Source organism: Diceros bicornis, chromosome 4 (assembly GCF_020826845.1).
Source record: "Diceros bicornis minor isolate mBicDic1 chromosome 4, mDicBic1.mat.cur, whole genome shotgun sequence".
NCBI lineage: Eukaryota > Metazoa > Chordata > Mammalia > Perissodactyla > Rhinocerotidae > Diceros > Diceros bicornis.
In genome coordinates, this window is record NC_080743.1 from 30,715,906 (window position 1) to 30,729,960 (window position 14,055).

Here is a 14,055-nt window from a genome sequence, read left to right on the forward strand (position 1 = left end):
GCCACAGCATGGCTTACCAAGCAGTGCGTCGGTGCGCGCCCGGGATCCGAACCAGCGAACCCCGGGCCGCCGCAGCGGAGCGCGCGCACTTAACCGCTTGCGCCACCGGGCCGGCCCCTTAAATTTTTCATTTTTAAAGGCATTAATCTTTCATATTTAATACTAATATCTGAGAACATTTAAAGTTAGGACTTTGCATAAGCCCAGTATGAAGTCAAAAGAGTTTTAAGCGTGGTAAAAAAAAATTTAGAGGCCGGCCTGGTGGCGTAGCGGTTAAGTTCATGCATTCCACTTCAGCGGCTGGAGTTCGCAGGTTTAGATCCTGGGCGCGGACCTACTTAACTGCTCATCAAGCCGTGATGAGGTGGCGTCCCACATAGAAGAACTAAAAGGACCTGCAACTAGGATATACAACTGTGTACTGGGGCTTTGGGGAGAAAAAAAGAGGAAGATTGGCAACAGATGTTAGCTCAGGGTCAATCTTCCTCAAAAAACAAAATTTTAATGGTTCATTTGGATTTAAAAGAAAAAAAGATGTGAGTATTTGAGAATAATATCTGCTTTTAAAAAATTTTTTTTTAATTTAAAAAGAATGCTAGCACTTTCAGAGACTGGCTTTCTATAGCCGACTGAATTGGTATATGCTTCAGAGAGTGCCCTGGGTGTGTCTTGGTGTTTTTGTTTGGTGTTTGGTGGATGTCCCGAGATATTGAGAGACTGAAGCAAATCCTCAGCCCTCCCTCTTCTGGAGGCTTTAGTGACTGCAGTCCCATCATTGCCCTCCCATCTTGGTTGCTGTTGGGTTTATATGTTTTGCTTAATTTTTCAGCCTTGTCTCTGGCCATGATGTTCACCTTCCGATTCATCACCACCCTTCTGGTTCACATTTTAATTTCGTTGGTTATTGTAGGATTGTTGTGTAAGTATTTCTACTTGATTGATTTCTTTTTCATTAAATGAAAAGCCTTTCCATTAAGTGTAGAACTTAAAAGTTGGCATTTTTGAGCTAAATGGGGTCTTAGACAGTCTCTCATCCAACCCTGTCATTTTACGTATGAGAAGACTCAGGCCCAGAGAGGACAAAGGGAGTTGCTTAAGTCTCATAGATAATTGCAAAATTAATGCCCAATCTATTGTCTCTTCTACTTTATGCCGCCTCTGAGATGAGCCTGCCAGTTGAGTGATCCTGGTATCCATAACATTGAAAGAGAATTCCAGTGCCTGTTGGAAGCATTTTAAAGGATTTCTTCTGAACTTTGACATCACCCGTTGGCATGTGGGTGCCCATGACTGTCATGCAAAGGCTCTACCCGGTCTGAAGAGCCACAGGCCCTGAGCTGGGGCAGGGCCCGGGGAGCCTCTCCTGTGCCCACTGTTCCCTTTGCATTGCTGGATTGTGGGTCCATCCAGGGGTTGTCGGAAAAGGGGTCCGATGGGCAGGGGCATGCAGGAAACTCAAGGCAGCAGCTATTTACCAACTGGTATGGGGTATTTTAATTTTTAATAATTGGTATGACCATAGTGTTTGATTCCCCTGAATAATCAGCTCTGCCCTCAGCAACTGGTAGCCCTGCAGTGTCCAGGTATATAGCATACCTGTGCTGGAAGATGGGCACCGTGGCTGGTGAGGGATGCTTTCCCCATCTACTGCTAGTAAAGATGACTGTGACCTTCCTACAGTCACTGTGGATATGGCATAGGTGGCATTTAGTACCTAAATGGAGAGCATTTGCAATGTCAAGGTATCTGTCCAATGTTGTGGGTGCCAAGCCAACAGGAGTTGTCGCCACAGAGCTCACTTGGAAATTTTAGACTTTGAACTCTAATGTTGTCCCTCTCACCATGCTGTTGGTACAATTTCCTCCCAGCTCACACCCAGACCCAAGCTGTGGGATAGACTGACAGGACACACCTGTGTTCTGGGGTCACCTCCCTGCGTCTCCCAAAGACAAGTGGCCGCCACAGGTCTGGCGGGTCCTTGGAGAGCTGCCCTCTCCCTGCCCAGCTCCTTCAGAGGGCCAGCCTTTGCCCATAAAGCTCTGGGATTTGGGCCCCACTGCCTGAGCAGGGCACCCACTGTGTGGTTCCCCGTGCGGGGGTGGGGTGGTTCCCTTGTGCCATGTGTGCTGAGCCCCGCTGATGTTTTGCTTTCCAGTTGTCTGCAGTGTCTTATGGTGGCTGTATTACGACTATACCTATGACCTCAGCGTAGAATTGGACACAGAGAGGGAAAATATGAAGTGTTTGCTGGGGTTTGCCATTGTGTCTACAGTCATCACGGTAAGAAACAAGTAGCCAGCCAGAACTTTTGGATTTTAACCAAAAACAACTAGAATTTGTTTTTCTCTCACCTCTGAAAGTGTGGTGAATGTATATACATATTTAGTGCCTTCTTTTTATTTGGGACACCTACATAGGAGTAAGTTAAAACCTTCAAAAAATAAGAAAAAGTTCTTACTTCTTTCCAAGTCATTTCTGCCATCTCTAAGAGGTTGATTCGTTACTCTTGAATGCAGTATTTTCACCCTCAAGGGCGCCCTAAGGTGGACGCTCTAAGGTGGAGGGCAGACTTACCACGGTTCCTGTTTCCTGTCTGTGAGGAGAGGCCCCTGTCCAGCCAGAGACGCTCTGCTCTCTCCAGGCTGTGACAGATCCCACTGCCCTTGAGCACAGAGAGCCCTTTGTTTCCAAACCTGCTGGCCACTGTGTTATTTTGGTTTTCAGAGAACCTGCCGCCTCCTCGGTGAACTCCCTAGTTGAAAACAGGCAGACACAGAATGTTGAGGCAGCAGATACTGGTTGTTGGGGGAGGGCAGTTGGCAACTGAAAATCTTTCAGGTCACACCCCAAGTGGTATTAGAAGGCTAGAACCACAAGGCCCTGGAGAGGGTCTGGAAATTATTTCGGGGGACCCATGGTCATCCTTGCTACTACGTTGCTTACTGTTTTATGGAGGAGCAACAGCCGGGGGTCTCCATAAGCCCATTAAGTCTTGCAGCGAATGCAGACTCTCTCACCAACTCAATTCTCTCTTCTAAGGAAGTCCTTCAGTTCCCATGTTTGGTACAGTGTTTACGTATTCTCCTTTCTAGTGAGGTTCCAGGTTTGTGTTCTTCACATAAACTGCATCTCAAGGAGCAAGTGTACGGCAAAGCAAAGCTCCTGATTTGTCCTGCCTCAGGCGGGGTCCAGGACCATAGCTGAGCTGGGGCCTGTGACGGAGGCTGGAGAAGAAAGGACCCGCCTGCACCCCAGGGCATGGCTGTTGGGAATGGGGGTTGGGGAGCAGGGCTCAGAGCCGGGGAGAGAGCCGCTTCTCCCTGAGCCCTCCACAGGGCTTTCTTTATCTTCACACACTGAACTATTAATGGCCACCCAGATGCCAGGGTCAGGGGTGAATTTTCCTCCTCACTGAGTGTAAGGTTAGGGAAAGGGAGGCTGTGAGAGTGGACAGAGGCTGTTTTCACCTGTGTTGGTGAGGACTGTGCAGTGGCTGCTACAGAGGGTAGAACTGAACCACAGCTCACACACCATTCATTTGGCACATGTGTCACTGCCACTTACTGATTTCCTACCAAGTGCTGGTTGTTGGATGAGCTTATCCTTGTAAGGGCCCTAGATTCTTTATCGTCATCACCATTTACTGAGCCCCTATTCTGCACAGAGCCCTGCACTAAGCAATAGAGCTAGCAAGACACAACACATAGATAGCACATGCCCCATGATAAGACGGATTACAAAGCAAGCAATGCCATGACGTGGTCCACAGGGAAAGATTCCGGCCTTTGCAGTCTTTGGGCCTATATTCAAATCCATGCCCCACCACCCACTTGTGACCTTGGAGAAATGACTTCCCCTCTTAGGCCTGGATCTCCTCATCTGTCAGATGGAAACACCACTGCAAGGTTGCCCAGGGGTATGGACTTCCCCTTCCCTAGGGGGCATCCACCGTGGAAGCTCGGCATTCCCACCAGAGAGCCGCTCCCAATGCTCCCTGGCTGGACCCCTGAGTCTGGGGAAGCTGGGCTGGCTCCAGAGCAAGAGGAGGCCGTGCCCGCGAAAACCACTGCCGACCTGCTTCCCTCTCCACCCCGGTCTCGGCTCCCACAGACCCTGTGCAAAGTGAGGGAAGGACGACAGGGAGGGAAAACCAGGGTGTGTCCCCTAGTCAGGCACCACTCCCTGCCCAGCGGAGAAAGAGGAATTATCAGCTGCCCTTCTTCTCCCTTACTCCCCCCTTCCTACCCCACTTTCCCAGAGACGGGGAAGAAAGGAGAAAACTAACATTAGCAGGAGAGGAATAGAAGCAGGAGGAGGGTCACCTCCCTCAGCCTTCAGCCCTTCTTACTCACCTGGGAGCCCCATCTCACTCATCTTCCCGCACACCCTCCCCTCGTGTTGGAGCCCAGCAGAGACCCTGAGAGGCTCACCTGGTGGTCTGGATCCTGGGGAGAGCCTATCTGCTGCCAGGACCACTTGGGTAGGGATTTGTCTTCTGTCTCCTGAGTTCTTAGCACCTGCCTTACAAATAAACTTGAAAATGTTGTTTTCAACAGGAAAGATGGGGCTACCTGTGACTATTATTTACATAGTTTCAATATAACCGTTAGCAGCAATGAAGAAAATGGGGTGAATGGCATTAAATGCTGACCTCAGGGTGTCAGCCTAGGAGCACAGGCTGAAAGGCAGCTCTTTGCAGCTTAGAGCCCAGAAGAGTGAAGTCAAGGCTTGGCCCCTGTGGTTGAGTCAGCTGTGCTGCCAGGCCCAGCCCAGCCCACACCCCTAGCACCGTCCTGTTAGGTTATGCTGGTCTCCACTGAGGTGGGGGATGGGCAGTAATGGGTTCAAGTTAACACAGCACTTCTGATGAATATCCACATATGTACCTTGAGTAGGAGGGGAGCATTTTATGCATATATATAATAAGTTGTGAAACACACTCACATTTAAATACATATGTTAGCATTCCACTCAGGAGCTAGAAGCCAGTGTATCTGCCTAAAGATTATATCATTTTGCTTTGTTAAAATATTAAGTAAAAAGCAAAAAAAAAAAAATCCCTCTTCCTTGTTGATTGTGCCAGGCATTGAGGACACAGAGATGGAGTTCATACGTAGCCTTTACAACTCTTGGGTCTCCTCCAGCCATCTTCCCTGGCTCCTCCTGACACCCCCCACAGCTGGGTCCAGAGGCTCTGCTCCCAGCTCCCGGAGCAGTTTTGCACAGTTTATCACACCATCCTCTGACTTTCCTCCACTTGACTGTGAGATCCTTGAACCAGGAATGCCCAAGCCCAGCTGGAAGAGAAAGGGCATGTTAGGCCAAGGGGATGGCATGTGTAGGGTCACATGAACAAGAGAGGGACCTGTAGGAAGTTCCCTCGGTGGAAGCCTGAGATGCAGGTGCAGGGAGAGTCCGTGGCAGGAAGGTCCTGATCTGCGATGATAATGACTTTGATCTTTATCCAGAGGCACTGGGGAACCACTGGTGGATTTTGAGCAGGGAGATGACATCCTTGACGCTACCCTTTGCAAAGATCCCTTTAGCTGTGGGTTGGAGGAGGGATTGGGGTGGGGGTAGGGGGTCAAGGGGATTAAAAGCAGAAGGCTAATGAGGAGGTTATTGGGCTCTAGATGGGAGAGGATGAGATTTGAGCTGTGGCATCAACAGTGGGAATAGACAGAACAGGATAGATTGAGAGATGAATCAGGAAACTGAATCCCAGGTGATTGGGATTGTGCTGGGCACTGGGCCCTGTGCCAGGCCTTGACAAGAAGGGATGGCCCTGCCTTCAAGGAGCTTCATCTAATGGAAAATCCAGACAGTAAATATTTACGGTAGAATATGTTGAGTGCTACAATAGGGCAAGTATGGAATAAAATAGAAGCACACAAGAGAGGAGCCTAATTCATTCTTGAAGAGCCCCAGAAAATTAGGGCTGCTGGAGTAGGGAATATAGGGGAAAGAAATTTTAGCATGAAGCTAATGAATTTGGTTCAGGACAAGTTGAGTTTGAGTTTATTTGAAGGTTATCAGCATCTAGGAAGAATGCTAAAACCAGAAAGGAGTAGAAATACCCCTAAAAGATCCCAAGAAACAACAACCGATGAAGTAGGAGGAGAGCCAGAAGAAACAGCAATCACGGAAGTCAAGTTTAAGAAAAAGAGGAGTGGACAAGAGATTCATGTGCCATGCTGAGTTCAAGCAAGATCTGGAATGTTTCCATGGGATTTGAAATTCAGGAGCTCAGAGGAAGCGACCTTAGGAAGAGTAGTTTCAGGAGAGTGTTGCGGTCTGGAGGTTTACAGGTGGTTGAAGAATGAGTTGGGGTATGGAAGTGTAGATGGCGAGTGTAGATAAGTCTTTGAAGAAGCTTGCCTGTGAAGGGAATGAGAGGGATGGCAGTGGCTGGACCGGGATGTTGGGTGAAGGGTAGTTTGTTTCTTTAATATGATATTTCTATGCAGGGATGCCAAAACCCGTGGAGAAGAAGGCACAGAAGGTTGTTTCGAGGCACAATCACTGAGCTTTTCCCTCATACTCGTATTCCTTCACCCTTTTGCAGTCCTTCAGCATTCTCTGAGTATTTTGGGTGCTTTGGGGGAAAAAAGACATGGAAGACAGTTCCCTGACCCTAGAGGACCTTCTTTTCATTTTCTCTTGCTCTCTGACCAGACTGCAGACTCCTGGAGGGCAGGAACTCTGTCTTGTTCACTTGTAGCTGCAGGATCTAGCATGGGGACCACCACATAGCAGATGTTCCATTAGTGTTTGAGAATTTGTATGTTCAACGATAATAAAAGTAGTGAGTAACTGTCTTAAAAGAGCTGTTTTCTGAGATGTCAGTAAAATATTAGGGTTTGTTTTAAGCTCTTCTCAGTTCTTCATTATTTTGACTAATTTGCTCTAACCGCTTTCTCACCAGGCAGTTCTGCTCGTGTTGATTTTTGTCCTCAGAAAGAGAATAAAATTGACAGTTGAACTTTTCCAAGTCATAAATAAAGCCATCAGCAGCTCTCCCTTCCTGCTGTTCCAGCCACTGTGGACATTTGCCATCCTCATTTTCTTCTGGGTCCTCTGGGTAGCTGTGCTCCTGAGCCTGGGAACTGCAGGTACGGACAGGGGGGTGGGTGCATCACCTTGGAGTCGTGCACAGAAGCTGATTTTGGAACCGTTGGCCTGTTTTTGTAGGGACCAAACCTCCCATTGACTAGAGGTGTCTGAAGACAACAGTGACAGTGCTAGGGGTTCTGTCATGGGGCAAAGCAGGAAATTCTTTTTCCCTTTTTATATGGTCTTTAAAGAAGCTGGGTTTGTGTTTCATGAGAGAACAAATTCAGTAAGGACTGAAAGAGCTTCAGAAGAACTACAATATGAACAGAAGCCTACAGAAAGAATATTATCAGATGTCTCTGGGTTTAAATTTTATCCAAGGTAATTTGCCAACTCCTCTCAAATCAGTAGGAAGAAAGAAGAAGCCAGGAAAGACTCTATTAAAATTTTCTTGTGCTCAGCAGAGCCAGCTTAAGTGTAAAGCAAGTGCACACAGAGGTTCACACTGCTTTGATCCTGAGAAGACAATGCTGTGTCCTCCATCCTCCTGTCATATCCATGTGGTGGTTTCTACCAGAGAGAGTCCTCAGAATCAGCTATGGTGCTTTACTAAAATACAGATGCCTGGGCCCCATCCTCAGAGATTCTGACTCATTTGGTTTGAATTTGGTTTGAGGCAGGGCTAAATATCTTTTTTTTTTTGAAGCCACGTACAGGGCAAAGCAGCGCTATTCAAAGTGCTGTCTGAAACCAGATAAGGAGCTTATGCCAGAATGTATATCATTCCATTGCTTCCTTCACCGAGAAAGTCTTACTGTGAAAAAACAATGTCAGCAGAACAAAACAATGGGCTTAGTGATGCAGTTGACCTACATTCTGGCACAATCCCCTTATCTCATTGCAAACTAGTGACAAACAGCGTGAGGACAGGCAGCCAGTCTGTGGACCACACTTCGAGTGGTGCTATTCTAGATCTCTGATGCCTCTATTTGATTTGGTTAAGGCCCAAATTCACACTCCGGTTTGAGCGCAAAAAAGTAAGTTGCTTTCCGAGACTGTCACCAGGTAGATAAGAACCACAGCAGACGTCAAATCAACAAGGCTGCTGCACCTCAAGTTTATGTTTATCAAGTTTATTTCGTCCTCCGTTGGCTCCAGTCATATATGTAAGCACAACTGCTGTGTAGTAGATTCTTAGTAAACTGGGTTCTCTTCCCTCTCCTCTGAAATAAACTGACGCCTTGGAGATTATTTCAAGATGGGCAGCAGGCCCCCTGGAAGTTGCAGCCCTTGGAAGCCCATATTTCCAGCTTCAGAGATGCTTTAGGGGCATTCTCTTCCATTGGAGGTCTCTGGAAGCTTGCTGAGGCCTGCAGTGAATTTCTGATAATTATCCAGAAAGGAATCTTGATCAAACAGGTACAGGAGAGTAATGAGTCAGAATGAGGTCTGTCTGGGGTGACAGAAAACTCAAAACCACAGTGGCTTAGACAAGCTATAAGGTCATTTCTCTCTGACATAAGTTAAGTCCACAAAGAAGAGACCCCATGCCAGCGTAGTCCTCCAGACAGGCACCTTCTTTCTTGTTTCACAACCTTTACCACTTGCTTCCACCTCGTAGATGAAATGGGCACTTGGGCTCCAACCACCATGTCTTAATCTAGCCATTAGGAGAAGTCATGACAGCACTTCCGCTTACACCCCATTGGCCAAATCCTAGTTTCATGGCAACACCTATCTACAAGGGAGGACAGGAAAGGTAGTTTCGTTTTGGGTGGCCACACACAGTTAAAAAATTGGAGGTTCCATTATCAAGAAAAGAGGGAAGAACAGATATTGTGGGACAGATGGACGTCTCAACTAGGACAACATTGAACAGTCTTCTTCTAGCTCACTTGCTTGAAGTGGTCTCATTCCTGGTCAGAAAGGAGGGCAACGGCCTTTGTGCATGAAAGAGGACAAGCATTTGTTGAAAATTTCCTAAATTCCAAGCTCTGTACTTGGTGCTTTCTTATGTTCTCTCATTTGAGCGTTGTAGCCCCCTTTTGTTGTATGCTTTGTTATGCTCAACTTACAGGCAAGAAAATTGAGGTTCTGAGTAAGTAATTTGCCAAAGGTCATACAGCTAGGAAGTGCGATGACTCTGGCTCCAGAGCTCTAGAATAGAACCTGTCCTCTTTCCACTATCTCACATTTTCCTTGTGTCTGGGATTCAAAGCTAGGAAATCAAAATTAGGCCTCCTCAGTTCTGTCTGTTTGAATCGAAGCAGTATTGCGACCACAGCAGCTGGCTGGCAGATGCGGGCTGTGCCCATAACGTGGTGTTTGGGGCCTGCGGCTGCAGGGTGACATGGCAGGGCCACAGGTTGAAGCAAGAGTGGGCTGGGAGTGACATGTGGCAGGAGGTGGCAGGGCACAGCACACAGGGTGGTGGGCTGTGGTACTTGAGCCTTTGCCCTGTAGAATCACCAGGGGAGGGGTGAGGTCTCGGGAAATATGGCTCAGGACCAGAGAAGGACCTTCCTCCCCCAGCCTCTAGGGGCTGTGAGTCTGGATGAAGGAAACTGGCTCTGTGGTTAAACCCATGATGCTTTGGAGCAGGACACATGCTTTCGTTCGTTCTTTAATTCACAAACGTTAGGTGAGTTCTGTGGGGACAAGGCCCGGGGACGAGTGGTGGTCTCTCCCAGCAGCACTTTGAGTCAAGCAGGACAGACCAACAATTAAACATGTGCTCACAGCAAAAGTTGATGAAAGTCACTGCCGGAGAAATTTGGGGAGCTATGAGAACACCAGAACAAGGCTCCAACCCACTTTGTGAGTCAGGGAAGGCTTCTCAGGAGATGGGCTGGAAATTGCCAGAAAATACAGAAAGAAGCAAAAGGGGATTTAATGGAGTCACAACCAAACACAGGAGAGGACCCAGTCTCAGAGGACAAGGAGAGAGTCCTGAGAGTTGGGGGTACAGTCAGAGAGGAACAAGCCCCACAGCTGACTTGAGGTGAGCTGCTAGCATGGTGCCCCGTCAGTCCCCTCTCTTAGGCCCAAGTGGGACCCAGGAGGCATTAAAGAGCCTCAGCCCCAGGATTGAGAGCAGGAGGGGCAGGGAGACAAGCAGGCTCTTCTGGAGGGCTGACGGTGGCACGTTGGTCTGTAGCCACCTTGGAGGGTCATGTATTAAAGTGTGGCAGTTCTCTATCAGCGTAAGAAGCAAACAAGCAAGAGTGAGAGGAGTCGAAGGACAGGAAAGAAAGCTGGGCGCCAGGACCTCATGTGGTATCAATGATGTTCGAGTTGATATTAGACTTTATAGGAGGCAAGGTGTTGCACAGAGCAACCGCCTTCCCTCCTCCCTGCGGTCGGGCATCATACAACCCGGCTGGCATCCCCTCAGGCCACCTGCCTCTCCTTTCCACTCACCGCTGGGCTGACCCAGGTGCACAGAACTCTCTTTGTGTTCAAAAGCCTTTTCACCAAGTGCCAGAGCAACCGGCTCTAGGCCAGGGCAGGTCAGCAGCTGCATCGCTTTGATCTTCAGAAGGTCCCCCAGCTACACTTGTGAGAGAATGAGCTGCTCTCACCGCTCGTGCAAAGATGCCAGGCGATCTGGCGGTGAGAGATGCCTGCAGCGCCTGATGATTGTCTCATTCACGTCCCCTCAGGTGGTTATGGGACCCTCAGGCTCGTTCTCCAGTCTGCCCAATGTTGTGGGGGTGTCCTCAGTGGGTAAATAGTTGTGAGTCTTTGGTTTTGTCAGATGGTTGAATTAATGATTATTTTGATGTGTAAAAAACAAAGAAAATACAGAAAAAGTAAACTTAGGTTGATTGTTTTTGCCCAGATGAGCTGTATTTCTCTAGTGACTGTTAATCAGTCTCTTAACTAGTTGACAAATTCTGGTTTGTTTGGGTATTGTTTCAGCAGAGCATATCAAGGGCCCCCAAGCAATGACATTTATTAACCTCTTGGGACTTGTCTGCTAATAGCAATGTGACAGTGACTGCTAAAATCCAGTGGAAGGCCGCCCTGTAGCATAGCGGTTAAATGCACACACTCCTCTGCTGGCGGCCCAGGTTTGGATCCCAGGCGCACACCGATGCACTGCTTGTCAGACCATGCTGTGGCAGCGTCCCATATATAAAGTGGAGGAAGATGGGCACAGATGTTAGCCCAGGGCCAGTCTTCCTTAGCAAAAAGAGGAGGATTGGCGTGGATGTTAGCTCAGGGCTGAGCTTTCTCACAAAAAAAATAAATAAAATAAAATAAGATAATCCAGTGAAAACCGTAATAATCTTGGGAATCCAGCAGGTGTAGTTGGCAGGTTGGAAAGAGCCCACGTGATCGGATTACCCCCAGTTGTCATTAAGGTGGTCTGGAGGCCCTGAGTCTAAATAATGGCAGAGGCTCATTTTGGAGAGTTGGGGGGGTTCCCCTCCCCATGATGTCGCAGTTAGAAGAGGTAACACACGCATGTCTCGGCATGCTTGGGACAGGCAAAGGACCGTGCTTGGAAAGGAGGCAGCAGGATCGGACAGACGATTTTCCATCAAGGGACCCAGGATTCAGGCTGGCTCTGGCCTTCCTTGTGTGTTAATCCTCTGCACTTCCCTTTTCTCATTTTTGCAATGGAAAACTGATGCTTTCCCCAGGCTGCCTCACAAGGATGTTAGGAGGCTGAGATGGCACCAGAGCTTTGCTTTGCAAATAAAGGACCATACATGTTCCTAATTTTCGGAATTAATGTCAACTAAGGAAAATTGAGTACTAGCTTCAGCTTTGTGATTTATTCTCTGCTCTGCTTGGCACATTTGAGAACATAGGTTAAAAGAAAATTGTCTTTTTTTAAGTTATCAGAGATCTAGAAGATAATTGAAGTTATTTTACAAAAGCCTGCTAGTGGCCCAGCCCTGTCCTAGGAACAGAGTGAAGGGAGATTGCACAGGAGAGATTTGAAACAGCTCCTGCTTTTCAGAAAGCATGGTCCCTTTGGGAAGGTGCAAAGGAAAACAACCTCCACGGACATCTCCGTGCCCTCCACCTGCTATGATCTTCGTCTTGAATCCCCACCTCTTCCCAGCTCTCTCCAACGTTCTACTCCAAACTTCTTGGAAAACTAGTCATTCTTCAAGATTTGTTTTGGGTATTATATTTATTAAACAATCTCCTATAAATTCCCCAGGCACACTTAGATATTTCTTTTTCATTTTCCTTGCATTTTTTATATTCTTCATTCTTTCAACAAATGTTCGTTGCATGCCTACTATGTGTCCTGGGTACTGGAGATACAGCAGTGGGCAAGCCAAAGGCACTAGTGAGTGGGAAAAGAGGGAATAAATAAGTAAATATATGTCAGGTGCTGCTAAGTCCTATGAAGAACAATAATGCAAGACAATGGCTTGTGTGTTGTCGTCCCACTAGAGTACAAACATCTCGAGGGCAGAGACCATGTCTTTTTCTTTCCATGTCTCTTAGCTCAGTGCACAGTCCTTGAATGAGTCTAGTAAGTGTGTGCTGAATGAGTGTGAATTCACATCACTGTTGTGAGTATGAAATGAGATGGAAACCTTGAAAGAATCTGGTAAATTGCAGGCTCTATGTCAGTGAGATTTCCTTTTTTTCTCTAATCCTCATGCTGTCAGAGCAGAAGCTGAGCCAGTGGGAGACACAGGCAGGATGGGTATCAGCAGGCTGGGGGTCCAGCAGGACACTTGAGCCTACTTGCTGGAAGAGACCAAGTACACAGAACATGCTAGAAAGTTGAGCCCTTCCAAGTTGGGCGTGCTTTCCTTGGGAAATTATCCCAACCAGCTGGACTGCCTTCCTTGAGAAACTGCCCTTTATATTGATCATTAGTATCACTTTAGTCTTTTGAAATGCTTTAAAGTTTGCTTGTAATGTTCAGATTTACAGCTGGCTGCATGATGAATTTCCTCCAGGTTATATTGGTAGTCTCTAGAAGATCTCCAGAAAATTGTCTCAGATCTCTGTGATAGGATATATTAGTTGAGGAAGATTGGTTCATTCATTCATTCAACAAATACTTATTGAACATGTACTGTCTCAGACCCTGTTATAGATGCTGGAGATACAGCTTTCCTTCCAGTTTGGAAGCTAGAGGGAGATAGGCATTAAATAAAATAAGTAAGTGAATTTCATAGTACATTAAAAGTTGATAAGTGTTATGGAGAAAAAGAAAGCAGAGAAGAGGAAAGGGAAACCCTTAAGGGAGGGGTGCAGTTTTAAATTTGGTGACCAAGGATGGCCTCATTGAGAAGGTGATATGTCGTCAAAGATTTGAAGGGGATGAGGGCAGAGCCATGAGACTGTATAAGGGAAGGGAGAATGTTCTAGGCAAAGGAAACAGCAAGAGGCAGAGGTGCTGGGGGCACAGCATGGAGGCCCATTCAGCCAGAGTGGCGTGGTTGAGGGAGGGCGTGGTTCAGGAGGGGGTCAGAGAGAGCACAGAGTCAGATCCTGGGGCCTTGTAGGCCTCTATAGGAACTTGGATTCTAATCTGAGAGAGGAAGTCATCACAGTGTTTTAAGCAGAATACTGACATGATCTGACTACTCATAATAGCGGTGATCCAGGGAGGAGATGATGATGGCTTAGAATAATGGTGGACGTGGTGTGACGTATTGGATTCTGCTTCTATTTTGAAGGATTTCCTGATATATTCGATGAGGGGTATGAAAGAAAGAGGAGTCAGGGATGATACTGAGGTTTTTGCCTAAGCAACTGGAAGGTGGGATTGCCATCAACTGAGATGGGGCAAGCTTTGAGTGGAGCATTTTAGAGGAAGATCAGAAATTCATTTTTGGTTGTGTTAATTGAAGGGTCTTTTAGGCAGCCAAATGGAGATGTCAAGCAGGCACTTAGCTGTTTGAGTCTGAAGTTTCTGGAGAGGTCCCAGGTAGAGATCTACATTTGGGAATTTGGGGGCATGTAAATAGTATTTAAAGCCATAAGATTAGAATGAGTGTAGACAGAGAAGAAATCCAA

At 47.3% G+C, this 14,055-nt stretch overlaps 1 protein-coding gene across 6 annotated transcripts in view; it reads left to right on the top strand.

Moving 5' to 3' along the window:
- SLC44A3 (solute carrier family 44 member 3) overlaps positions 1–14,055 on the top strand; it is a 74,970-nt gene that overhangs the window by 19,982 nt on the left and 40,933 nt on the right. For all 6 annotated transcript variants that reach the window (XM_058538577.1, XM_058538578.1, XM_058538580.1 and 3 more), the window contains exons 7-9: positions 830–919; positions 2,156–2,280; positions 6,926–7,112. In XM_058538577.1, the coding sequence (XP_058394560.1) occupies positions 830–919; positions 2,156–2,280; positions 6,926–7,112 (402 nt within the window). The remainder of the gene's footprint in view (positions 1–829; positions 920–2,155; positions 2,281–6,925; positions 7,113–14,055) is intronic.